This window comes from Sorex araneus, chromosome 2 (genome assembly GCF_027595985.1).
Source record: "Sorex araneus isolate mSorAra2 chromosome 2, mSorAra2.pri, whole genome shotgun sequence".
Classification (NCBI taxonomy): Eukaryota; Metazoa; Chordata; class Mammalia; order Eulipotyphla; family Soricidae; genus Sorex; species Sorex araneus.
Genome location: NC_073303.1, coordinates 217,598,807 through 217,626,084, shown reverse-complemented (window position 1 = coordinate 217,626,084; position 27,278 = coordinate 217,598,807). Strand labels below are relative to the sequence as shown.

The 27,278-nt window shown below is 51.8% G+C and overlaps 1 protein-coding gene across 1 annotated transcript; it reads left to right on the top strand.

Annotated features, from left to right (window-relative positions):
• Positions 1 to 799: 799 nt before the first annotated feature.
• On the top strand, positions 800 to 27,278 carry OS9 (OS9 endoplasmic reticulum lectin). The gene is made up of 14 exons (XM_004601953.2): positions 800 to 992; positions 1,579 to 1,755; positions 3,530 to 3,593; positions 3,725 to 3,801; positions 3,966 to 4,064; positions 21,035 to 21,245; positions 21,460 to 21,573; positions 21,766 to 21,866; positions 22,033 to 22,084; positions 23,864 to 23,952; positions 24,251 to 24,541; positions 25,091 to 25,280; positions 26,093 to 26,205; positions 26,582 to 27,278. The coding sequence occupies exons 1-14, from the start codon at positions 831 to 833 to the stop codon at positions 26,705 to 26,707; spliced, it is 1,866 nt and encodes a 621-aa protein (XP_004602010.2). The 5' UTR covers positions 800 to 830; the 3' UTR covers positions 26,708 to 27,278.

Here is a 27,278-nt window from a genome sequence, read left to right as displayed (position 1 = left end):
TGTACATAAATTGTATGTCTAAAAATTTATGTATATAAATTGTATATGAATAGACAACAAATATATTTATATACATTTTATAAATTTACATAAATTGCATGTATAAATTGTATTTATATAAATTGTACTTATATGTATTTATATGTATGTGTGTGTGTGTAAACAAGGGTAATGCTTTTGTTTGCCTTGCAACAGTTACTAACTTCTAGGAGTAACGCTGACCAACATATCCGCCGCCCGGTCAAATCCCGATACAAAGCAAGATAGGATGGAAAATGAGATTAGAGGGGCTGGAGAGATAGCACAGCGGGTAGGGCGTTTGCCTTGCACGCGCCCGACCCGGGTTCAAATCCCAGCATCCCATATGGTCCCCTGAGCACGGCCAGGGGTAATTCCTGAGTGCAGAGCCAGGAGTAACCCCTGTGCATCGCCAGGTGTGACCCAAAAAGCAAAAAAAAAAAAAAAGAAAGAAAGAAAGAAAATGAGATTAGAAGAGATGCGCATGACAGCTGGGGTGGGGGGGGGGGAACTGCTTAAAAGGGTCCAAGTCAACCAACGCGCCTCTAGCCAGCCCTAGAGGTGGGAGGAGGGCTCTGGTCTTGCCGGTGATTGGTTGGCCTCTCTGACCAGTCACACGCTGAGTATGGTTTTGCTAAGCATCATGTCCCGCCTCCTCGTAAGCGCTGGAGTCCACGTTCACAAATGGGAATGGAGTACATGAGAGGGACAGAAGATTTAGCCAATGAAACCTTGTGGTCTTAAGGGGCGGCTGAAGCCGCCGCCAGGTTGAGGGCGGAAGGAGTGGTTCTGGCTCAGGAGGGGGACGAAAGATGGCGGCGGAAACGCTGCTGTCCAGTCTGCTGGGGCTGCTGCTTCTGGGGCTCCTGTTCCCCGCAAGAGTGGCTAGTGGCGTCGGGAGCCTGAATCTGGAGGAGCTGAGCGAGATGCGTTATGGGATTGAGATCCTGCCGTTGCCTGTCATGGGAGGGCAGGTGAGGCGGCGCAGGGGGGACGAGAGTCCGGGGCAAAGGGGAAGGAGGGGGGGACCAGGTAGCAGAAGGAGGGCAGCTTGGACGCCGGGGGCGGGGGAGCTGGAGGAGAGTCGAGGAGAGGAGGCCGGGTCTTGGCGCTGACTCCCAGGAGCGCGGTCCGAGCCCCGGACCCTGCGGTCGGGGACCGGGAGGGGTGGGGCTTCCCGCTGTCAGGTCCCAGTTCCGGATAGAAACGCCCAGACTCCGCCCCTGCGGGCCGTGGGCGTGGACCCACCCCCGGCCCGGCGCAGCGGGACCCCTGGGGGGCCTCCTTCTTTTTTTCTTGCTTTTTGCTTTTGCTATTTGGGTCACACCCAGCGATGCTCTGGGGTCCCTCCTGGCTCGTGCACTCGGGAATGAGCCCTGGCGGTGCTCGGGGGACCCTATGGGATGCTGGGAATCGAACCCGGGTCCCCGCTCTGCTAGCGCTCCTTCTCTCCGGGCTGGGCGCTCGCTGCCCCGGGATCTGAAGAGGGATCCCCTTGTTCTCCCTGACCCCAGCCTCTCTGTCTGCCTCCCTGTCCCCCGGCCCCCCTTGCTTCCCCAGAGCCAAGCGTCGGACGTGGTGATCGTGTCCTCCAAGTACAAACAGCGCTACGAGTGCCGCCTGCCCGCCGGGGCTATTCACTTCCAGCGCGAGCGGGAGGAGGAGACCCCTGCTTACCAAGGGCCCGGGATCCCCGAGTTGTTGAGCCCTATGAAGGATGCGCCCTGCCTGCTGAAGGTGAAGGGGACTGGGATGGGTGGGATGGAGGCGGGGCGGGGGGGGGGGGGGACCCACACATCTGTATGCGAACCTGAGCGCCTGTGAGTGAGCCGGGAGGAGGGATTCAGGAGGGCCTGGGGGAGTTGAGAAGGCCAGGAGAGGGGGCTGGGGCAATAGAACAGCCGGTAACAGCCGGTAGGGAGTTTGCCTTGCACGCGACCCGGGTTCGCTTCCCAGCATCCCATATGGTCCCCTGAGCACCGCCAGGAGTTAATTCCTGAGTGCATGAGCCAGGAGTAACCCTTGTGCATCACCAGGTGTGACCCAAAAAGCAAAATTTAAAAAAGGCCATGAGAGGAGCACACACCAATTATAGATATGAAGCAGCAGCAAAGACCCCAGCGTCCCCTTTGCTGAGTGTAGAGAGACTTAGAATGGCAGATCTCGGAGTAAGGGTTAATCCAAGTTCCTGAAGACACGGGCTTTCCCTCTGAGTCACACCCCTTGCCCATGGCACTGTTCACCATCTAAAATCATCATTATGAATGAAATCATCAGTTTATTTCGTTTTGCGCCAGTCCCAGTATTAAAATGTAAGTTCAAGAGGTCACGAGAATTTACCTACTTCACAGCCAGCGATTTGAAAGCTCAGAGAGTGTTGTAGAAGTTTAATTAATATTTTATTCTATTGCTATGTTTCCTATATTCCAACATTCTGTCCTTATGTTTTCCTGGTTTTGGTTTGTCTTTTTAATTTTTTTTTAGTCACACCCGGCTGTGCTCAGGTCACACCTGGCTTGACACTCCGGGATCACTCCTGGTGGCTCAGGGGACTATATAGGGTGCCAGAGATTTAATCTAGCTGACTGTGTGCAAGGCAAACACCTTACCCTCTGTGCTATCTCTCTGACCTGTTTTTCTGGTCTTAATAATTCCAGGAAGCCACAGTTATCTTTATGGAGGGTGTAGAATATATTTTTTTTAAATGTTTAAAAGGATGAACTGAAGAGATATAGTACAGTACCTAAGGCCCTTTGCCTTGTATGTGACAAACCCAAGTTCGATGCTCAGTGTCCCATATCGTTCCCCATGCACCTGCACCATCAGGAGCAACTCCTGAGAGCAGAGCCAAGAGTAAGTCCTTGGCATTGCCAGGTGTGGCCCCAAGCCAAAATTAAATAAGTGTTTAAAAGGAAGGAATGGGGTCGGTGAGAGTGCCCAGAGGGTTAGTGCACATGCTTGCTTGCAGGAGTCCTGAGATCTATCCCCAGTACCATATGGTACCCTGAGTATGGGACAGAAATGCTCTCTAATCACTGCTGGTCATGCACCTCCAAAAAAAAAAAGGGGAAGGAAGGGGCTGGAGCGATAGCACAGTGGGTAGGGCGATAGCACAGTGGGTAGGGCGTTTGCCTTGCACACGGCCAACCCGGGTTCGATTCCCAGCATCCCATATGGTCCCCTGAGCATCGCCAGGAGTAATTCCTGAGTGCAGAGCCAGGTGTAGCTCCTGAGTATTGCCAGATGCAGTCCCAAAACAAACAAATGAAAAAATTATAGGTGCAGTGCTTAATAACCCTATAAAAATATATATAAAGTCAAATAAAGTTAGCTTCCCAAATCACAGAAGGAAAGTTGCTTTTCCTCTGCCCTGAGAATCCAGAGAATTGCGTGAGGTTCAGGGGCAGAAGGGAAATAGATGGGTGGTTTGTATCTTGGTGCCAGGAGAGCATCTGAGTCAGGAAGAGCCGTCCGCCCACTCTCCTCCTAATTGTTCCTTTTTTATTGTCAGACCAAGGACTGGTGGACATACGAGTTCTGTTACGGGCGCCACATTCAGCAGTACCACATGGAAGGTGACTCCTGCCTGCATTTCCCTTAAGCCTTCGGCAGGGTATCTCGGAAGGCGACCCGCCTCCCCCCACCCCCTTCCCTCCTGGTCCTCCTAGAAGGGCGTGATGGGGCTCCTCTGTGGTGTCTCTTGCAGATGCGGAAATCAAAGGTGAAGTTCTCTATCTCGGCTACTACCAATCGGCCTTCGACTGGGATGATGAAACAGCCAAGGTGGCAGGAGTGAGGGATCGGGCGGAAGGGGGGCCCTGGCGTGTTAAGAATCCCCGTAAGCAGGGCAGGATCAGGGTCATTGGCATGTGTTTCGGCGGCCGTAGAACAAAGTGTCTTCTTTCTCCCTTGCTGTCCTCTTTTCTCATGCCCGGTGTCCCCTGCAGGCTTCCAAGCAGCATCGCCTGAAACGCTACCACAGCCAGTCGTACGGCAACGGGTCCAAGTGCGACCTCAACGGGAGGCCCCGGGAGGCTGAGGTTCGGGTAAGTCCCGAGAGACAGAAGCTGGCACTCTGCCGGTGACAATTTTGTTTGTAGTGGGCAAAGGGCACAGTCGTACCTACTATGCTCGAAACCACTGGTTTTCAACCTTCCCACACATGAGAACTGGCACCTTTCCTGAATACTGGTCCACAGGCCGGCATGTATGACCGCTGCGGTAAACTAGTGGTTTTCAGCTTCTCTACACCTGGGAACCAGCACTGGCCCCTAAACTGGCGGTTGAAAAATCACCGATTAAAATCCTGTGTTTAGGGGCTGGAGCGATAGGACAGTGGGTAGGGCGTCTGCCTTGCACACGGCCGATGCAGGTTCGATTCCCAGCATCCCATAGGGTCCCCTGAGCACCGCCAGGAGTAATTCCTGAGTGCAGAGCCATGAGTAAGCCCTGAGCATCGCCGGTGTGACTCAAGAAGCAATAAATAAATAAATAAAATTAAATTAAATCCTGTGTTTAGGAGGCCAGCAGGTTGTATAGCAGGTTGGGCCTTTGCCTTACAGACAGCCAACCTGCATGTAAGAAACTACCCTCACCGGATTTATCTTGTTAGATTTTAATACTTCTGTCTATACCCACTAGAGGAAGCTCCAGGAAAAAAAGGGACAATGTCTGTTTTATTTTCTGCTATATCTTCAGTGCCTGGAGCAATACCAGGCACCAAGTAGGTGCAAAGAAAGTATTCACTGAGTGAATGGAATGAGTGATAAGCCAGCTCAAATGTCACATATGAATATGTGACTTTCTTGGCTAACCGGGAAAGTTAGTTATGTTTCTCTAACCCTTCCTATGTCATATTTTCTTCTATCTAAATCTGTGGTTGTTTTAACAAGATATTACAGATAGGTAGCTCAGAGGCAACAGAAATTTGAGCCAGAGAAATAGCTCAATGGGCCAGAGTGCATGTTTTGCGTGCAAGGAAGGATCTACTAATCAAAAAGCTGAATAAAATTTAGTCCCCAACCACTGCCATCTGCAACCCCAAGCACTGAGCCAGGAGTACCACCTGAACATTACTGAGTGTACACCACCCAAAAAAAACTAAAACAGAACAAAACAAAAAACCCAACCCCCTCCCCAAAATTATTTCTATGTGGGGCTGGAGTGATAGCACATCGGGTAGGGCGTTTGCCTTGCACACGGCCGATCTGGGTTCGATTCCCAGCATCCCATATGGTCCCCTGAGCACCGCCAGGGTAATTCCTGAGTTCAGAGCCAGGAGTGATCCCTGTGCACCGCCGGTGTGACCCAAAAAGCAAAAAAAGAAAAAAAAAAATTTCTATGTCTGGAAATTGAAAAAATCTAAGATCAAGGTGCCGATTGTATGAAGTCCCTTCCAGATTGCAAATTTCCTGCTGTTTTCTGAAAATACTGAACAGACTAGGGAGCGTGTGGGGTCTCTTATGGAAAAGCGCTATTTCTACTCCCGGGGTACCACTGTCATGACCTCCACACCTCTCAAAGACCACGTGCCTAGGACTGTCACACGTTCAGACCTGGCAACCCATACGCATCCATATGCATGACCTCTCATAGCATTCACCGTATTCCAGTGATTTCTTTGCTTATCTGTACCTTCGGTTAGTGAAAAAGCCAAAGGTCGAGGTTGCATTTTCTCATCTCTGTTGAACTTCTGCCCTGAGTGAAGCACTATAATATAAGCTGGAGATAAAACGATGATGGAGGGACGTCTTTCTGCTCTCAGGAGAAAGACATTAAATAGCTCAAATAGTGGCGGGAATAAAGGTACAGTGGGTAGGGGACTTGTCTGACCCAGACTCAGTCCCTAGCATCCCATAGTATTCGAGGAGTAATTCCTGAATGTAGAGCCAGGAGTAACCCCTGTGCATCGCCGGGTGTGACCCAAAAAAAAGCAAAAAAAAAAATTAAAGGAGGTTGGTATACACTAATTAGAGGGGCTGTGGGGTGAGAGGGTAGGATTTTGTTGTTTTGTGTTTTAAGCTGGGATGTGGCTTTTTCTTTTTAAGATGTGTTTTACCCCCCCTTCTGTTGACATTACGGTAACTGAGGGTCAGCGCCTGTCCCTTTGTCACTCCACCAAACTGCTCGGGGGTCCCACTCTCGTGCATCCTGTGCACCCTTTAGCTGGGGAGCTCTCCAGGGTGTCACACTCCCGGCTGGGATACTCATATAGCTTTCGGTCACAGTGCTCGCAGGGGTCACACCCTTGAGTGGCAGTGCTCATTCCTGGATGGCGGCGGTGGGACCGGAAATCATTTGCTGTACCGATGAACACGGAAAGCACAACTGCCAGGCATATCCCAGGGTTGTGCTTGGAGTGTGCGGGTGGTTCTGCGGGTCACACACGTGGCCTCACACATGCAAGTGTTCCAGCCACAGGGCCCCTCTCCCCTTTGGAGGGTTTGCTTTTATTTTTGTTTTTGTTTTGTTTTTTGTTTTTTTGCTTTTTGGGTCACACCCAGCGGTGCACAGGGGTTACTCCTGGCTCTGCACTCAGGAATTACCCCTGGCAGTGCTCGGGGAACCATGTGGGATGCTGGGAATCGAACCTGGGTCGGCCACATGCAAGGCAAACGCCCTCCCCACTGTGCTATCGCTCCAGCCCCTGGAGGGTTTGTTTTTCGTTCCCATTTTAAACCCCTGCCTACCCTTCCTTCCTGCTGTGGTGGTGGTGACCGGGGCTGGCAGGCACTTGCACTTGGCTGGAGTGGGGCTCCCCCAGGGGCACACTCTCCCGGGGGCATGAGCCGGAGACTCTGGGCACTCTCTTCGGGAGCTTTGTTTAGAGTCTCTGGGTCTTGGCTGTTGATGAGATTACATGGCGTCTGGCTCCGTCTTGGTGTTCGTTCTTGTATCTAGTGGACTCTTCCGGTCTGTTGCCTGAGTGGTTGAGTCAGCTGCCACCCCTGAGGGGCCTGGTGAAGCACAAAGTCCCCTGTCTTCATGGTACAAGCGTCGCGCCGAGAGTTTGGTAGAAGAGCAGTTTCTGATGGGTTCGGGCAGCTGCTTAGTCCTATGGAAGCAAATAACTGTGGATTCCTCTCTCAATTCTGTTTGGGGGGAGGAGTGCCGGAACCACACCCAGCAGTGCTCAGGGCTAACTCCTATCTCTGTGCTCAGGGCTCATTCCTAGCAGAGTTCGGGGAACCATGTGTGATACCAGGGATTGAACCCAGGTTGGCCGTGTGCGAGGCAGACGCCCTCCCCACTGTGCTATAACTCCAACCCCTCAGTTCTTATAAGCAAGATTTTCAGGAGACCGAAGATTTTTTTTATTTAAAAGAAAGAATTGCTCTTCAAGCCTGCGCTCTCCCTTTAACATGTTACCTCGTTTGTTTGCCTCTGTTTCTTTGCTCGCTTATGTGCACTCTGGGAAGCCTGTGTTCTTTTTTGAATGAGTACTTTTCTCTCTCTCTCTTTGTCTCTCTCTCTCTCTCTCTTTGTCTCTCTCTCTCTCTCTATCTCTCTGTCTCTCTCTCTCTTCTCATATCTTTCTAAGTAGATTTTGTTTTGGTTTGGTTTGTTTTTTTGGCCATACCTGGTGATGCTCAGGATTACTTGTGGCTCTGCACTCAAATTACTCCTGGTGATGCCCCAGGGACCATCTGAGAGGAGGGGGCTTGAACCTAGGTCCTCTGCTTGCAGGGCAAATGCCCTGCCCACTGTACTATCACTCTGGACCCTCTAAATATATTTTTTTAATTTACTCTTTTATTGAATCACCATGTGGAAAGTTACAAAGCTTTCAGGTTTAAGTCTCAGTTATACAATGCTCAAACACCCATCCCTTCAGCAGTGCACATATTCCACCACCAAGAATCACAGTATACCTCCCCCCTCCCCTTGCCCCCGCAGCCCCCCACTCCGCCTGTGTAGCTGATAAATTTCACTTTACTTTCACTTTACTTTGATTACATTCAATATTTCAACAAAAAACTCACTATTAAATTTTAATACAAAACTATCTTACTGGGGGCAGAGCCATAGGACAGTAGGGAGGGCGCTTGCCTTGCATGTGGGTGATCCAGGTTTGACCCCCGGCATCCCATCAGGTCCTGCCAAGAGTGATCGCTGAGTGCAGGGCCAGAGTAAGCCTCGAATACCACTGGGTGTGGCACAAAACAACAAAGAAATTTTATTTTGCAGAGCCAGTGATCGAACAGGGCCTCATACCTGTAGTAGAGGCACGTGCTCTACCACTGAGCCACACGCCCAGCCCTTCATTTTAATATGTATTTTGTTATTATTTATGTTTTTATTTTGTTTTGTTTTGGGGACATCGCTGGCCATGCATGAGGAGTGATTCTTTGCAGCGCTTGAGGGAGCATGTGGTGCTGGAAGTTGAACCCAGGGCCTCCCTCATGCAGTGTTGGTGCATCTGACACGAGTCTGTCTCTGAGACACATCCCCAGCCTGCCTGCTTTATTTTGAGGGGGTTCCAGGGATCAAACCCATAGCCTCAAACATGCAAGGCAATGCTGGACTGATGAACTGTAACTCTCACTGTCACTGCCATCCCGTTGCTCATTGATTTGCTCGAGCAGGCACCAGTAACGTCTCCATTGTGAGGCTTGTTGTTACTGTTTTTGGCATATTGACTATGCCACAGGGAGCTTGCCAGGCTCTGCCATGTGGGTGAGATACTCTCGGTAGCTTGACGGGCTCTCCGAGAGGGGTGGAGGACTCGAACCTGGGTCAGCTACGTGCAAGGCAAATGCCCTACCCGCTGTGCTATCGCTCCAGCTGAACTACAACCACAAACTTTTTGTTGTTGTTGTTGGCTTTTTGGGTTACACCCAGCAATGCACAGGGTTTACTGCTGGCTCATGCACTCAGGAATTACTCCTGGTGGTGCTTGGGGGTCCCTATGGATGACGGGGATTGAACCTGGTCGGTGCGTGCAAGGCAAACGCCCTCCCCGCTGTACTATCGCTCCAGCCCTCCACAAACTCTTTTCAAATTTTGAAATATTTTCAAACTTGAAATAAGTATTTGTCATCGACACCTGTAAATCCACTGCAAGTTACACAAATACAAACATTTGCCATGTTTCTTTCACATATCTGAATGCACTTACATAAAAGGGATAAAGCAATGTTATCTTAAAGCCTACCCACTCATTTTATTTCCCTTTCCTGCTCCACACACAATCACAGCCATCACCATTCTTGCTTTGTACTTTCATTATTGATGCACAATTCATAGTATATATTGTTGCATGTTCTTAAATTATATATCACTGGCATACACTTCCTTTTTCACTGAACAATTCTTTTGCCTTCTGTGGCATGCATAATGATCTAGCTCGATGATTTTAGTGGCTGCATTGTATTTGGTTGTGGGCTTACCTGGTCCCCTCGTGAGCAACAGCTGGGTTTCAGCTCTTGACACTCTCACCCCAGGGCTGCAAGGGACTTCTCGTTGTGAATGTGCAACACTCTCCACATAAAGGCCTGGAAATTAGACTTATTGGGTTAGGGGAATGCCCATGTCTCTTTCATGACTCTGATGCTTGCCCATGTTCCTTATTATTATTTTTTTATGTATTGGCATTCTTTATTCTTATTTTTATTTATTTATTTATTTATTTTGGTTTCTGGGTCATACCCAGTGATGCACAGGGGTTACTCCTGGCTCTGCACTCAGGAATTACTCCTGGCGGTGCTCGGGGGACCATATGGGATGTTGGGACTAGAACCCGGGTTGGCCGCGTGCAAGGCAAACGCCCTACCCGCTGTGCTATCGCTCTAGCCCCTTATTATTTTTTTAAAGTATAGTATTTTTTTTATTTATAACTTAAAGCTTTGCAAAACAGTTTTACAATTTTTTTAAATTTTTTTGGTTTGGGGGCCCCACCCAGTGGTGCTCGGGGCTACCAGGAGTGAATGTCCAAGGATCACTCCTGGCCGTTCTCAGGGGACCAGGGAGATATCTGGGATCTAGTCTGGAACTGTGCGAGGCGAGCTCCTTACCCACTGTTCTATCTCTCTGGCTCTCCCAACAAGCTTAAGGGTCTGGAGAGATGGTTTAATGGACCGAGCACATGTTTTGCAGGAGGAAGCCAGACTTTCTCCCCAGCAGCACCAGTGTGGCCAAAAATAAACAAAAATTAATAAATAAGTTAAACATTTTTTAATAATAATGTTGGTTAATGATGTTAGACATCTTTTCATGTGCCCTTGGTACAGCTTCCTGGAGAAAACCTATTCAAACTCTCTGTCCACTTAAAAAAATTTTATTTAGAGGCCAGAGCGATAGCACAGCAGGTAGGGCGTTTGCCTTGCACACGGCCAATCCGGGTTCGATTCCAGGCATCCCATATGTCCCCTGAGCACCACCAGGAGTAATTCCTGAGTGCAGAACAAGGAGCAACCCCTGAGCATTGCCGTGTGTGACCCAAAAAGAAAAAAAAATATTTTAGTCATCATGAAGTTATAGAGTAATTAATAATCAGGTTCCAGCCATATGATGTTCCGACATTGGACCCTTCACCTGTGTCTGTTTCCCTCCACCCATGTTCCCATTTGCTTCCCCTTACTGGTCTGCTTCTATGAGAAATGCCATGTTTTTTTCTTTTCTTTTCTTTTCTTTTTTGCAAGGTGACTTCTGTTGCTAGTAGGGTTTTTTGTCTAACTCTTTACCACCTTTCAGCACCATCTCATCCTCCAGGTTGAATGCTTCCCTCCGCTGCAGACATTTCTCCCTCCCTGTCCTGTCGCCCAGCCCCCTCTGGTGGCCTGTTTCCTACTGAATACCAGTTCTCCTTGTTCTTTGATTCAGTTGTCTTTGAGTATTTGTTTTTCCACCATCCTGTTTCCTTCTATCCCACAGATAAGAGAGATCATTCCGTGTGTCTCTCTCCCGCTAACTCCGCTCAGCATGAAACTCTCCAGGTCCCTCCTTGTAGCAGCAAGTTTCATAATTTTTGCTTTTCTTATGGCTGAGTAATATTCCACTGTGTACATGAACCTTATCTGTTCTTGGACACGTGGGTTGTTCCCAGATTGGGGCTATTATGAATAACGCCTCAAGGAACGTAGAGGTGCCAATATCTTTTCTCCATTTTGGTTTTGGGCCTGGGGGTGTATATTCCAAGAAGTGGGGTTGTTGTATTAAATCAAAACTCAATTCCTAGACTTTTCAAGAATGTCCATATTGTGGGTCAGAGCAGTAGTACAGCAGGTAGGGTATTTGCCTTGCGCATGGCGGACCTGACCCAGGTTCAATCCCTGGTATCCCGTATGGTCCCCCAAGGAAGCCCGAGAGCAATTCCTGTGTGCCGAGCCAGTAATAACCCCTGAGCATCCCCTGAGCATAACCCAAAATGAAAAAAAAAAAAGTCCATATTGTTTCCCAGGGGCTGGAACAATAACACAGCGGGTAGGGCATTCACCTTGCACGCAGCCGACCCAGGTGCGATTCCTCCACCCCTTTCGGAGAGCGTGGCAAGCTGCTGAGAGTATCTCATCCATACGGCAGAGCCTGGCAAGCTACCTGTGGTGTATTCAATAGGCCAGAAACAGTAACAACTAGTCTCACAATGGAAACGTTACTCGTGCCCGCTCAAGCAAATCGATGAGCAACGGGATGACAGTGATACAGTGATCTATATGTGTATTGTGATACTAGCACTGCACTATTTTCTTGTCACTTTGAAATAGCAGTTTTGAAATTAGAAAATATGTCCTTCCAATGTTTGCTTTTGGTTTTTGTTGACTTTGTTGGGGGTGGGTGGGTGATTGGGCACCCCTGGCAGTGATCAGTGCTTACTTTCGGCTCTGTGCTTAGGGCTCACTCTTGGCAGTGTTCAGGGGACCACGTGTGGTCCCAGGGATTAAACCAGGATTGACTGTGTGCCAGGCAACCAACCAGCTTGTCTCTTGGTCTTGTTTTGGTTTGGTTTTTTTTGCTTTTTTTTTTTAATCACACCTGGCATGCACAGGGGTTACTCCTGGCTCTGTACTCAGGAATTACCCCTGGCGGTGCTCAAGGGACCATATGGGATGCTGGGAATCGAACCCGGGTCGGCCGCGTGCAAGGCAAACGCCCTACCCACTGTGCTATTGCTCCAGCCTCTTGTTTCGGTTTGGATTTTGGGTCCCAGCTGGCAGTGCTCGGAGCTTCCTCCTTACTCAGAGATCACTCCTGACCTCGCAGGAGACAATATGGGGTGCTGGGGATTAAACTGGGTCATCGGGGAGCAAGGCAGAAACCCTGCCCATTGTATTAGCTCTCTGCGCCACCCCCAATTTGATTTTTCTTTAAATTTCTTTTTTTTTTTTTTAATTTTTACTATTTGAGGCCCCTTGAGTTTACAGATGAATTTTTAGAGGCTTCTAAGCCGTGCTTAGGGAATTGATGTGATTCATCCCAGCTGTGTGGGCACTGCAGATTCAGTGCTCAGGCTGGCAATATGAGGTTGTTCCGGCTCAGTGATACTGTAGGCCATCAGACTTATAGTGATACTCAGGAACCATCATAGTTTACACCTGCTAATACGCAGACAACCGTGTAGTTCTGGAATCAAACTCGGAGTCTTATGCATGGGAGGCATGTATGTTCTGCCATTTGAAATATCTTCCCAGTTCCTCCATGTGAATTTTAATATGAATATTTTTATATTTATTAAATATATTTTATATTTGTTAAATATTGATGGGGTTTTGGTGTGGATTATATTGACTCTTTAAAGAGATTACATGGGGCCAGAGTGATAGTAAAGCAGGAAGGACATTTGCCTTGCACACGGCCAACCCGGCTTCAATCCCCGGCATCCCATATGGTCCCCCAAGCACTGCCAGGGGTAATTCCTGAGTGCAGAGCCAAAAGTAACCCCTGAGCATCACCAGGTGCGACCCAAAAAGCAAAAATAAATAAATAAAGAGATTACTTTGTAGTATTCTCACATTAACAATGTTAAGTTTTTTAGTTCCTGTACATGGGGTGTTTTTTCATTTACTTTAATTTCTTACATAATGCTTTTATGTAAGAAATACATAGTTTTCTTACAACAATGTTTTACAGTTTTAGTGTACAAGCCCTTTATACATGAGATCTAGGTTTGATCCCTGGCACTACAAAAACAAACAAAAAAAAACAATCTCATAATTTGTTGGACTTAGTCCATAAGTTTCAGGATGGGGCGACATACAAAAATCGATGTAATATGCCACATTAATATAAGGAGGAAAATTAACATCTGAAAAAAATGGAAAAGCATTTTGCAAAGTGGAAAAGCAAATGCAGAAAATACACTTAACACGCCAACACCCTTTCATGATAAAAATCACTTTTTGAACTAGGACTAGAACAGAATGTCCTCAACAGTGTGAAAGCCATACATGAAACCTCGCAGCAAATATATGCAGTGGTGAAACACTGAACAGTTTTCTTCTCATATTAGGAACAAGATAAAGAGGACTTCTTGGGACCTGAGTGATAGCACAGCGGGTAGGGAATTTGCCTTGCACGCGCCTGACCTGGGTTTGATCTCCGGCATCCCTTATGGTTCCCTGAGCACCGCCAGGAGTAATTCTGGAGTGCAGAGCCAGGAGTAAGCCTTGAGCATTGCCGGATGTGACCCAAAAAGAAAAAAAAAAATGACTTATTTTGTCACTTCTACTTTTCTTGGGTTTTATTTTGGGTCACACCTGAGAGTAATCAGGGATTCATGTGTCTCTGGGGAGCAAACCAGCCTCCTGCATGCAAAACCCATGCTCTAACCTTGTAAATGATTTCTCCAGCCCTTGTCACTTCATTTTTACAGAGATTAGTCATTTGTCACTTAACATTTCAGTCAACAGTGGCTGCATATACAATGATGTTACCAAAGGGCAGTGTCACGTAGCTGAGGCCTGGAGTAGGCGCTGCCGTCTGGGTTTATGTAACTACATTCCGTGGCAGTCTCACAACTATAAAATTTCCTTACAGGGGCCGGAGCGATAGCACAGCGGGGAGGGCATTTGCCTTGCACTTGGCCGACCCGGGTTTGATCCCCACCATCCCATAGGGTCCCCCCAAGCACCACCAGGAGTAATTCCTGAGTGCAAAGCCAGGAGTAACCCCTGTGCATCGCCAGATGTGACCCAAAAAGAAAAAAAAAATTTCCTTACAAAACATTTCCCAGATCACATCACCATTATTAAGTGAAACATAACTATATGAAGATCTAGTTATCTAGGCAAAAGGTAAAAAAAAAGCACATAAATCGGAACAGAAGGACTAAAACACAAGTATTATGATATTATACACAAAATATTTTTAAAAGCCCACATACAAGGAAATTCTCATAAAACATTTATAAATTATCATTTCACAGGTCATAACAAATTCAAATTTATTAGTTCAAAATGGCAATTTTTCTTACCTTTTTTTATCATCTGTTTTTACAGGTAGAAATTCCTAAAATTGATTTGGTGCAATTGCATCCAAAAAGAAAAAAAAGAAGAAGAATTTTAGAATTGTAAAACTTTAAAAAGGGCCAAAGTGATAGTGCAACAGGTAGGGGGTTTGTCTTGCAGGCGGTCAACCCAGGTTCAATTCCTGGCATCCCATATAGTCCTCTGAGCACCCCCAAGAGTGATTCTCGAGCTCAGAGCCAGGAGTAACCCCTTAGCATTACTGCATGTGGCCCCCAAAACAAAAATTTAAAAAGAGAGCCCACAAAAGAAGGTAGCATATTTTGCTGCTAACCAAGTGAAAAGCTACGTATTGTTCGTCATCTAGAACAGTGAGATTCAGCCTCTGGTCCACAGGTGGAGGAAGGTTGAAAGTCACTGGTAACTGCTGGGCTGTGGGCTCGTATGCAGGCTGGTGCCATTCCACAGGTGTAAGAGGGTTCAAGAATGCTGGTCTAGGGGCCGGAGTGATAGCACAGTGGGTAGGGCGTTTGCCTTGCATGCGGCCGACCCTGGTTCAATCCCTGGCATCCCATATGGTCCTCCAAGCACTGCCAGGAGCAATTCCTGAGACCAAAGCCAGGAGTAACCCCTGAGCATTGCTGGGTGTGACCCAAAAAGCAAAAAAAAAAAAAGAATGCTGGTCTAGAAATTGCAAATTAAGATTACAAGTGAGTAACAGCCCTATGCCGTGACTAAAATGGCCAAAGTAAAATAGATAATGTTGGCAGAGCAACTTTCACGAGCTGCTGCTGAGAGCACCATTTGTATAAGCCCTTTGGAAAGACCTGTGGTGGTATCAACTTCTAAAGTCGAGCATATGCGTACGCTGTTACCCGGGTAGTCTCTTCTTGACCGTTTCCCCATATACTTACTTTAATACATATGCATATGTTCTAGAAAAGACATTGTCACAGTACCACTGTCATCCCGTTGTTCATCGATTAGCTCAAGAGGGCACCAGTAACATCTCCATTGTGGGACTTGTTGTGACTGTTTTTGGCATATCGAATACGCCACAGGGAGTTTGCCAGGCTCTGCCATGCGGGCGAAATACCCTCGGTAGCTTGCCAGGCTCTCCGAGTGGGGCAAAGGAATCGAACCCGGGTTGGTCGCGTGCAGGGCTAACGCCCTACCCACTGTGCTGTCGCCCAAAACAGGGTGCTGCCTAAGTTTCGATGCATGTCCGTATAGATGGGGGTAGATTCTTCAAGCTTTCCTCAGCCTTCATTCTTGCCTGGACTGGCTTCCCACCTTCATAGCCCTCTCAGTGAACCCTTCCACGTCATTTCTTTTTTGCGGGGTGGTAGGAACAGGGTGGCCAGGTTTAGGATCACACCTGGCAGCTAGGGGGCTACTCTTAGGTCTGTGCTCGCACTGGGAGTGGGTGCATTTCCTCCCGGCATTGCTTAAGACTGTTGCTTGGGGAGCAAGCTGGGGTTCCCTTCACGTAAGGCAAGTGTGCCTTAACTCTGCACTGTCCCTCTGGCTCCCAGCCAATCCTTTCTCTCCTGTTTTCTGCACCTAGAGTCTCCCCTTCAGTGGACGACTTGCAAGTGTTTGTTAGAAATACAGCATTGGCAAGGGCTGAAGCAATAGCATAGCGTTTGCCTTGCACGCAGCCGACCCGGGTTCGATTCCCAGCCATCCCTGAGCATGGCCAGGAGTAATTCCTGAGTGCAGAGCCAGGAGTAACCCCTGTGCATCGCCAGGTGTGACCCAAAAAGCAAAAAAAAAAAAAAAAGAAAGAAATACAGCACTGGGCCGGAGCAGTAGTACTGAGCGTAGGGCCTTTGCCTTGCATGCCGCCGACCCAGGCTTGATCCCCAGCATCCCATATGGTCCCCTGAGCACCGCCAGGAGTAACTCCTGAGTGCAGAGTCGAGAGTACTGAGCACTGCCAGGTTTAGCCCCAAAACAAAAAAGGAAACACAGCAGTGTCCAGGTCTCCTGAGCACCCTTGGGAGACACCCCTCCCCCAAATGAAGTGCAGCGCTGCTCCTGCTCGTGGTTTAGTCTCCGCTTAGACCCCAGAGGGCTTGCAATGTCCCGACATGTTGGTGGACCCTCCGAAGTCCCCTGCGCCCTGCATACGTCAGCCTCAGCACCCAGCTTCTCTCCAGTTCTCCCTCCTCCCACGCACACGTGAGCTCCTCTCAGACACAGCAGGCTTCCTTGACATCTCCGCCTCTGTCTCTCCCGTCCTCAGCCCCCTGGCCAGGGTCCCCCGAGAAGGGAGATGCTGCCTTGCCGCCTTTTCTCTTTGCCATGTTCTGCCTTGCTGGAGTGATACTAGTGTAAGAGCTGTCTTGCTGTTTGAAGGAGTTTTTCTCTCTCCCAAGCACCCCATCCCTTCTCTTCTCGTGACGACTAGGAGTCTCTCTCACGCGACAGGGGCCCATGGAGGTGGGCACCTGAGCTGCAGTGTTTGCACACATCTGCCTGCAGCTTGCCAGCTCTGGGGACCTTATGGGATTCCGGGGATCGAACCCGTGTCAGCCTGCTGGGACAGCTCTCAGCACGTGACCTCTGCCAGGGACTGAACTCATAGCCCCAGGCCTTCGAGGCAGGTGCTGTGCCATTGAGTTAGCCAAGACTTCCAGGCGCTCCCTTCTGACTTCATCTGTCCTCCTTATTGTCTAGTCACTATGTCATTAACACATCTATTATTTATCTTTATTCCTGTTTCCTTTCTGTCTATTCTCCCTATAACTTCTCACCCTTAAGAAGGAAAAAAGCAACTAAATAAGCCTGGTGATTTATACTCTAATATTAAAAATAACTAATAAAACGATATTAAATTTTTAATAGGAATTTTAGTCACACAGCTCAATATAGAAATGCTCAAAGTATACAGAGAAAAGTCTGAAGATTTATTTTCTTCATTTTCCCCCTTCCCTCTCTCCTCCGTTGATCTCCTCTGCCCTGCTGAGACTGGCACCAGAATAGCTGGGATCGCACACACACTCGATTGTGGTGCTCGCACGTATCATCATGGTACCCGTCAGGGGTCCCTCATCCAGCTGCAGTGCTACCCGGGGACTAGACTCCTTTTGGGGTTTTTTGGTTTGTTTGTTTGTTTTTGCTTTTTGGGTCACACCCAGTGATGCACAGGGGTGACTCCTGGCTCTGCACTCAGGAATTACTCCTGGGGTGCTGGGAATCAAACCCGGGTCGGCCACGTGCAAGGCAAACGCCCTCCCCGCTGTGCTATCACTCCAGCCCCGGTTTTGGTGTTTTGGGAGGCCACAACCCCTGGCCGTGCTTACGGCTAACTCCAGCTTCTGCACTCGGGGATCACTCCTGGCAGGCTACAGGAACCATAGGGGGTGCTGGGAATCAAACCCTGGTCGGCCGCGTGCAAGGCAAGCTCCCAACCTACCGTCCTGTTTCTCTGGCCCTGGACTGAGCCCTTCAGCTGTGGTGCTCAGACGTGGGCTTGCTGGGGGCGGGAGGCACTCGTCCTCCTGCCATGATGCTCGCACACCTTGAGTTCGGTGCTCCCTGAGCTTGCCGCTTCAGCCGAGGTGCCTGAATACACCAGTGCAGCTGGAGGTCACTCGCAGTGCCAGGGGCCGGCACTTGCTGAGCTGTCAGCGGCGCGCTGAGCATGTGTGTTCTGCACCAGGCGTTGAACTTGCAGCCACACTCCCGCCCGACGGGCTCTTTAGCCCCTGCCCTCTCCTCACCCCTGCAGAGAAAGACCTTGGCTCATCCTTTCCCTCCTCAGCCTATTTTCATCTCCACTGGGAGGATAATCGTTGCTCTACATGCAGAGTTGTTGCCTTTTTTTTTTTTTCCAGATTTTTAAACTTTTAGGCACTGTAGTTTACAATGGTGTTAATGATAAGGTTTCAGGCAAAACACAGTCCCGCACCACTCCCTCCTCCAGAATACCCACTTCCGGGGCTGGAGCACAGCGGATAGGCTGTTTGCCTTGCACTCGGCCAACCCAGGTTCGATTCCCAGCATCCCATAGGGCCCCCCGAGTACCACCAGGAGTCATTCCTGCGCACAGAGCCAGGAGTATCTCCTGTGCATTGTCGGGTGTGACCCAAAAAGCAGAATATCCACTTCCTTCCACCATTGTCCCAATGCCCCCAACAGGCTTTGTGTTTTTATTTTATTTATTTATTTGTTAATGTTTAGACAAGCATGCCTTGGCCTCGTGGCCAACTCAGGTTTGATTACTGGCATCATCCCATAGGGTCCCCTGAGTACCGCCAGGAGTCATTCCTGAATGCAGAGCCAGGAGTCACCCCTGAGCATCGCCGGGTGTGGGCCCCAACCTCAAAAATGTATATAATAAAAGCAATATAAAAATCTATAATAAAACACAGGACCCAGCGCGTTAGCCCAGTGGCTGAGCACACGCGTTGCATGCAGGAGGCCCCGGGTTAGATTCCCGGCACTGCGTGTTCTCCCAGCACCACCAGGAGCGGCCTCTGCGCCCCAGACTGGGAGTCTCCACTGAGCACTGCTGGGTGTGGACCCCAAGCAAAACAAAATAAAACAATAAAACAGAAAAGCATCTTTAGTTTTTTTTTTTTTCAATGCACCTGTGCCACCATTTGTCTGAATAGCTCCCTACGGGTAGACATTTGGTTGTTCTAACTCTTTTATTCACATGGAAATGCTGCAGTTATTAGTCTTGTACCTACAGAGAACATGTCAATTAAATTCCCGGCAGTAGACCCATATAAACTTGATAGGTACTGCCAGATCACCCTGCTTAAGTGAATTATTCTCACTAAGCAATGTATAAAGAACGCTGGTTTCCTTCTTACAGCCTCAATTCAGTGTACTTTGAATTTTTGGATTTGGGCCAGTCATCAGGAATCAAATGAAGAATGACTTCTGTGTTTTTTTTTAATTTCTATTTTATTTCTATCAAGTTGTTCACAGTAGTTTATCGCAGATAAGATTCAAACACCAATCCCACCACTGTGCACCTTCCCACCGCCATCAGAGGAAAGTGTGTGAAGATTGCTGTATTTCATCCTGGAGCCATTTAAGCCCTTATATAAGAGATTCCAAGCATGTATTTAAGCCCAAACAAATGTGTGCTACCTTTTTGGTACATCAGTGGGCTAGAGTGTAAGAGGTTGTGCAAGGCTGCATTTGCGGCCACGTGCTCCAGGACATTCTGTGTCTCTCTCTTCTGGGAGCTTTTTTTCATCTCTGGATCTTGGCCATTGATGAGATTATATGGCACCAGGGGGCAGTTTGTGGGTGTGACTGCCAGGCTACTGGAAAACTGGGGAGCTGGGGGGAGGAGGTCCAATCCTGTTCTGAGCGAGCTTGGAGATCTCCATCAAGGGTCCCGCATACATGGGTTTTTCTGCAGTTTCAGGGGTGAGGCTTGTCCGAGCCTGTGGAGAGCAACTTGTGAGCATGGCTGCACAGTTGGGTTCTGGAGGGTTTTGGCTGGGGCTTCTGCTGGGGTGGGCGGGGGGAATTCAACCCGCCCCTTGGCATGGGGTCAGGACGTTCTGTCTCCGTGTGGTTTTAACTACCATTTCTCTTAAGAAATGCTTGAGGGGCTGGAGCAATAGCACAGCGGGTAGGACATTTGCCTTGTAAGCGGCAGACCCGGGTTCAATTCTCAGCATCCCATATGGTCCCCCGAGCACCGCCAGGAGTAATTCCTGAGCATCGCCAGGTGTAACCCAAAAGAAAAAAAAAAAAAAGAAATGCTTGAGAAAATTTGTATAATATTACTCACATTTAATAAGGTTTTTTTTCTTCAACCATCAAAAAAATCTTTGTTCATTTTTCTAAAGGGCTTTTGATCTGTTCTGCTCAATGTTTAAGAGTTCTTTATGTATTCAAGAAATGATTGTTCGTGATAGGAGTTTGATCTATTCTAACATCTTATCCAGGATGTTTAACTCAACCTCTCCTTTCCTGATTATAACTTAAAACTTCCCATTTCACTCCGAGCACAGTGTGCATTGCTCCCTAAATCCTGATATGGGGTGTTTCCATGCTCATTATGATTTCTGTGTCACTGCAGAACTTGTTGAGAATTATGCTTATCATGTTTTGAAGCAAATTGTTTTATTTTTGTTATCTTTATATGATTGCCATTGATTCTAATTTTATGTCACTGTGTCATTGATTCTTTTGGTGTTTTTTAAAATGGTTTCTGTGTGCTTAAAAGATATGTTGTTTTTCTCATTATTTAATCAAGAATTATAATTTGTGGGCCGGACCGATAGCACAGCGGGTAGGGCGTTTGCCTTGCACGTGGCCGGGTTCGATTCCCAGCATCCCATATGGTCCCCCGAGCACTGCCAGGAGGGATTCCTGAGTGCAGAGCCGGGAGTGACCCCTGAGCATCACCAGGTGTGATGGCCCCGCCAAAAAAAAAAAACCAACAGGGGTGGTGGCCCCTCTGTGGGCCACCCTCTCTCTCCCTGATTATGACCGTGAAATGCGCGAATATATATCAAGCGGCATGTCCACGGCGGGGCATGTCCCCTGGCCCACCCTGAATGCTAAACACGACGGGGATTCCAAGAACAGAGGTGAAGGTCCCCCGGCGCTCACGCCCTCCCCGCCCTCTCTGCCTGCAGTTCCTCTGCGACGAGGGTGCTGGCATTTCCGGGGACTACATCGACCGTGTGGACGAGCCCTTGTCCTGCTCTTACGTGCTGACCATTCGGACCCCGCGGCTCTGCCCCCACCCCCTCCTGCGGCCCCCGCCCAGCGCCGCCCCCCAGGCCATCCTGTGCCACCCTGCGCTGCAGCCCGAGGAGTACCTGGCCTACATGCAGAGGGAGTCCGGTGAGTGCCGGCGGGAGCCGGGCTGAGCATGCGCCTGGCACGCGCCAGGCCCGGAGCCCCGTCCGGGTACCACCTGGCCCCCTGGCCCGCTGATTCCACTTCTCGAGTGAAATCAGATGCGGGAGGAAGGGGACGAGAGACGGGCGACGGGGAGAGACAGAAACAGCGACCGGCCCAGAGAAACACGCCCGGGCCCGCCCACCCTCTTTTTCAGGGGCCTCCAAACAGTACGGAGACAAAATCGGAGACGAGTTGCAGGACCCGGACACCCCTGCGGGGAGCGAGACCAAGCCCGGGGGCTCTGGGGAGGCAGCCCCCGAGAAAGCAGGTAGGGCCTCACCCGCCCAGTGCTCTGACGAGTCTCCCTGGCTTCCCCCCTCCCCCCCCCCCCCCGCCTGCGTGTCCCCTGCTGCCTGTTGCGAGGGGGGTGACGCGTGCTGGGGGCCCGGCCCCTCAGCAGTGCAGGAGGGTAATGGGCACCGTCGTGTCCTTCTCTTCCTCCGCCCTCTCCGTGTCCCAGGTGCAAATCCACCCAAGGAAAACCGTAAGGACTCAGACTTCTGGAAGATTCTCCACGAGCCAGAGGCACAGGCCCCGGAAGAGGAGGACGGCCTGGCGGAGGTGAGGGACGTTTCCCAGCTGTTCCTGGGGTCCTGGGGCTGGGGGCCCTCGGAGCAGGGGGCACGGTGAGGTCTCCCCATCTGCCTGGCCGTGGCGGTGGGGTCGCGCCCGCCCAGTGTCAGAAGCGGACCTGCAGACTGGACTCTGCCCCGTTTTCCATCCTTAGGAGCAAGAACCGATCCCCGAGCCCGCAGGTCGCGCTCCAGGCCCCGCCGACGGTGAGCAAAGCCCTGGGCCTCTGCCATACTCTGGGGTGGCAGGCGGGGGGTGAAGCAGGACTCAGTACCAAGGGGGGGCTAGCAGCAAGGCCAGCAGCGGAGTCCTTGGAGACCTCGCTGCTGTCCTTTCTGTCACTGGAGCGCCGTGATTCACAGTTACTGGTGACTGCACATCTGGAAAACAGCGTTCCGGCAGCCAGCCCTGCCTCAGTGTCCACTTCCCCCAGCTCTGCTCAGGGGAGAGCCCGGCGATGCCACTCTTTGCTGACTTGGTGATCCGGGATAATTCCACTTAGCCTCGATTTCCTCCCCCATAAAATGCACTGACAACCCCTGCCTTAGAGGGTAGCGTGTCGTGAGGGTTAAAGAGAAGGAATTGGGGGGCTGGAGCGATAGCACAGCGGGGAGGGCATTTGCCTTGCACGCGGCCGACCCGGGTTCGATTCCCAGCATCCCATATGGTCCCCTGAGCACTGCCAAGAGCATCTCCTGCATGCAGAGCCAGGAGTAAGCCCTGAGCATCGCCAGGTGTGACCCTACCAAAAAAAAAAAAAAAGAAGAAGAGAGAAGGAATTTGTCATGGGCAGTAGGATGCCCAGTCCTCGTCCTGAGTCGACTACTATGTGTGGGAAATGCTCACAGGAGCCTCAGAGGAGGAGTATTTGGATCCCCTGGGTGCCCTTCAAATCCGGAGTCAGATTGTCCGCAGCGCATGGAAGAGCAGGGTGGGCGTTGGTGAGCCCAGGCGCACGCTGGGCGGTGCTCTCTGAAGGGCACGGCCGTCCCTCACTCCCTGACTGACAGGTCACTCTGCAGGAGCCCCTGCCTCGCCGCTCCTTAGACGTCAGGATAGGGCCGTGGGAGAGACAGGGCAGGGCTTAGGGTGCTTGCCTGGCAGTGGGTTCAACCCGCAGCCACTCCAAGATGATCCCTACATACAGAGCCAGGAGTCAGCCCTAAGCACCACTGGGGGAGCCCGAAAACAAGAAAACAAAACAAACAGAACACCAGGAAGGGGCTGGAGTTATAGCACAGCGGGGAGGGTATTTGCCTTGCATGCGGACGACCCGGGTTCGATTCCCAGCATCCCATATGATCCCCTGCGCACCACCAGGAGTGATTCCTGAGTGTAAGGAGGAACCCCTGTGCAACGCTGGGTGTGACCCAACAAAGCAAAAAAAAAAAAAAAAAAAAACACCAGGAAAAAAGAGTGCCAGAGATAGCTTAGCAGTAGAGCACTTGCATATTTGTATCGTGTGTGTAAGGCTCAGGGTCCCCGCCCCCGACCCCCTACCCCACACACATTCACAGAGTCAAAATAGAATTTAGAATAGCCAAGCCTGTTCTTCTTATTATTATTTTTTTATTTTTTAGTATTTGGGCACAGCAGGTAGGGCGTTTGCCTTGCATGTGGCCGACCCAGGTTCGATTCCTCTGTCCCTCTCGGAGAGCCCGGCAAGCTACCGAGAGTATCCTGCCCTCACGGCAGAGCCTGGCAAGCTCCCGGTGGCGTATTCGATATGCCAAAAACAGTAACAACAAGTCTCACAATGGAGACGTTACTGGTGCCCGCTCGAGCACATCAATGGACAGCAGTGCTACAGACAGTGCTAGTTTTGGGGCCGCACCGGGTGGTGCTCAGGGCTGATTCCTGCCTCTGCACTTAGAGATCACTCCTGCTGGGGTTGGGGGGACCCTACGTGGTGCCAGGGTCTGCCGTCTGCCCTGCCCACTGTGCCGCCTCTCCGGCCTCACCTTCTTTCTTAATTTTCTCTCCAGATTTTCACAACAATGTGCAAGTCAAAGTCATCCGGAGTCCGGCAGATTTGATTCGATTGATAGAGGAGCTGAGAGGTGGAACCAAAAAGGTTCGGGCCCGGGGCTGGAGCGATAGCACAGCGGGGAGGGTGTTTGCCTTGCACGCGGCCAACCCTGGTTCGAATCCCAGCATCCCATATGGTCCCCTGAGGAATTACCAGGGGTAATTCCTGAGTGCATGAGCCAGGAGTAACCCCTGTGCATTGCCGGGTGTGACCCAAAAGAGAAAAAAAAAAAAAAGGTTCGGGCCCTTTCTGGGGGAGCGCGGAGCCTGGCCCGAGTCCCAGCCCCCGCCTCCCCGCCACACTCACCCCCAGCGCTGTCTCACGGCCCCCACCCCCCACTCAGGCCAAGCCCAGCTCGGACCCAGAGCCACCCGCAGGGGATGCTGCCGAAGCCCCTCCCAAGGAGCCGGAGGTCAAGGAAAAGCGTGACCCCGAGCCTCAGAAAGAGGTCGTGGAGGAGGAGGAGGAAGAAGAGGAGGAGGAGGAGGAAGAATATGAAGATGAGGATGAACGGCAATTGCTGGGAGAATTCGAGAAGGAGCTGGAAGGAATCCTGCTCCCCTCAGACCGGGAGCGGCTCCGCTCGGAGGTGAAGGCTGGCATGGAGCGGGAGCTCGACAACATCTTCCAGGAAGTGAGTCCAGCCCTGCGCCCACCCGGGGCTTCCCGAGGGCCGAGGGTGCAAGCACGGCACCTCCCAGCACAGCGTGGCCTGTCTGACTTCTTTAAGGGAGGGGGCGGCCCCGAGGGTTGAGCGTTTCTTCCAGCCTGGTAATGGGTGTTTCCTGGACTGGAGCGATAGCACCGCGGGTAGGACATTTGCCTTACACACAGCCGACCTGGGTTCGAGTCCTCTGTCCCTCTCGGAGAGCCCGGCAAGCTACTGAGAGTATCCCGCCCGCACGGCAGAGCCTGGCAAGCTCCCCGTGGCGTATTCAATATGCCAAAAACAGTAACAACAAGTCTCACCATGGAGACGTTACTGGTGCCCGCTCGAGCAAATCGATGAGCCATGGAATGGGAGGACAGTGCAGTGCAGTGCATTGTGTGTTCTCTAAGAACAGCCCCTGGTGTGACCCGAAACAAGGGGGATGGAAGGGGTGGAGGGGGGCGGGCGGAAGAACGGGACTCAACTAGGGTCCGGACCTCTGGCCTCTGGTCCCCAAACCGTGATGCCCCGCAGACGGAGAAGGAGCTGGGCCCGGACGGGCTGAAGAAGGAGTCGGAGCGTGACCGCGCCTTGCTGGCCCTCACGTCCACCCTCAACAAGCTCATCCGAAGGCTGGAGGAGAGGCAAAGCCCAGAGCTGGTGAAGAAGCCGCGGAAGAGGAAGCTTGTCCCCAAGAAGCCGCCCCTGGCACGGCAGCCGGCGGGTGAGGACACAGCTCGGCCCCGCCGCCCCAGGGGCGTCTCCGAGCCTCCTCTCTCGTGCTTGCTCCTCACTCTGGCCGTACCCCCCCTCCGCCCCCCGCCTCTGCCTGGTTACGAGTTAGGGCGCCGCCTCCTGAGAGCACCCCACAACCAGGGCGCACCGGGGGAGCCCGGCTGCCCACTGCCTGGACCGGTGTGACATCGTCCCCCCCTCCAGGCCCCCTCTGGCCACTGCACACGCCCCCGCGGGCTTGGAGAGCACGTTCCAAATCGGGTCCCGTGTAGAACCTTCCATCCCATGGCTCCCACGAACACCAGAGGGTCCCTCGAGCACCCCCAGGTGCTGGACGACACTCCCCCAACCTGCTGCTTGAAACAAACCTTGGCTGGTCGGGAGGGCCCAAGTTTCCCTGCCGGGAACAGTCACTTGCCTGTAGGTGAGGGGACCCGCAGAAAGAGGCACCCGAGGGCAGGCTGAGACTTCTCTAGGGTGGGGCACGTTTCTGTGGACCCCCCCAGGCCCCAGGCAGGCTTGCAGTGGTGCCCCCACAGCCCCTCATTCGAGTCAGGCCCGGCTCTGGGTTATCCCCGGCTAAGACCGGGGTCCTGAGCCGTCACCACACCTCGGGCCGAGGCCCCAGCCAGGACCTGCCTCGCCCCCATGCCCTGGGAAAGCCTGCCCACAGCTCGGACAGACAGACAGACAGCAGAGCCGGAGAAAGCTACGGGGCAGGGGGGGCCACACTGCCCCGGGGGGGGCCAGGCCCACCCCTGCCCCCACCCCCCCCTCACTACCCACCGTGCTCCTTTCCAGGGAAAATCGAGATCAAAATCGTCCGTCCGGGGGCTGACGGGACGGAGGAGGAGACGCGCTGGCTGACGGACGAGGACACGAAGAACCTCAAGGAGATCTTCTTCAACATTTTGGTGAGAGGCGCCCCCTCCCCGGTCCTGCAACCTGGCCCCCCACCCCACTCCGGCACCCCGAGCATGTGGAACCCCAGGATATTTTTCCAAGGGGGCCGCAGATGAAAATCATGCGAGGGGCCAGGACCGTAGTACCGCGGGGAGGGTGTTTGCCCTGCACGGGGCCAGCCAGGGTTTGATCCCCGGCATCCCATGTGGTCCCCCAGCCCCGCCGGGTGTGACCCAAACGGACAGAAGGAAAAAGAAAATCACGTGACGGGGAGCCAGTGCATGAGACCATAGAGGGCCACCCAGTACTGCAGGGGCGGGGGGCAGGGGGCGAGCACAGTCAGAAGGTGGAGGCTCAGGCGGGCCCACCTCCACCCTCCTCCCGCAGGTCCAGGGCGCCGAGGAGGCCCAGAAGGAGCGGCAGCGGCAGAAGGACCTGGAGAGCAACTACCGCCGCGTGTGGGGCTCGCCCGGCGGGGAGGGCACGGGGGACCTGGACGAGTTCGACTTCTGAGACCACCTCCCCGCCCCCCCCAGACTCCCGAGGAGTCCCGAGTCTTCTAGACCAAGCTTGCCTGTGCCCCCAGCCCGGGGGTCCTAAGGCAGAGCAGCAGAGCTGAGCTGAGCCCCGCAGGGGCCCTCCTGGGCGCGCAGGGGCGAGAGCCTCCTCCCGACCCCGGGCCTATGAATTTGCACTCGCAGAAACCGCCCTCACCCCTTCCCTGCCTGTCCCCCCCCTACCCTATGTCCTGTCACCATCCCCCAGTTTGGCCCCGTCCCCTCCCCTACCTCAAGCTCTCACAGGACACAGGGGCGGGCCACGGACAGGCCCGGAAGCACAGGCCCCTCCAGTCCTGCCTGGGCTTGGGGCCACCTCGCCTCCTCTTGGATGGACTTGTGATGTCCCTTCCCAGCCACACCGGTCCCCAGCAGCCTCGCCCCGATCAAGGCACGCCCCGTCCTGAGGAAACGGGAGAGCCTCCTCCTCTGACACAGTCCTGTGAGAACGGGGCACCGAGCCCGCCGTTCTGCAGCCATCAGGTTTCGAAATAAAAAACTGGACCATCCACCCATCCATCCATCCA

Excerpts from the sequence above, each read along its gene's own strand:
- OS9 (XM_004601953.2), top strand. The coding sequence starts at position 831 with ATGGCGGCGGAAACGCTGCTGTCCAGTCTGCTGGGGCTGCTGCTTCTG. Across the intron at positions 993-1,578 it reads TGCCTGTCATGGGAGGGCAG|AGCCAAGCGTCGGACGTGGT; the intron begins GTGAGGCGGCGC and ends TTGCTTCCCCAG. Across the intron at positions 23,953-24,250 it reads TGAGAGGTGGAACCAAAAAG|GCCAAGCCCAGCTCGGACCC; the intron begins GTTCGGGCCCGG and ends CCCCCCACTCAG.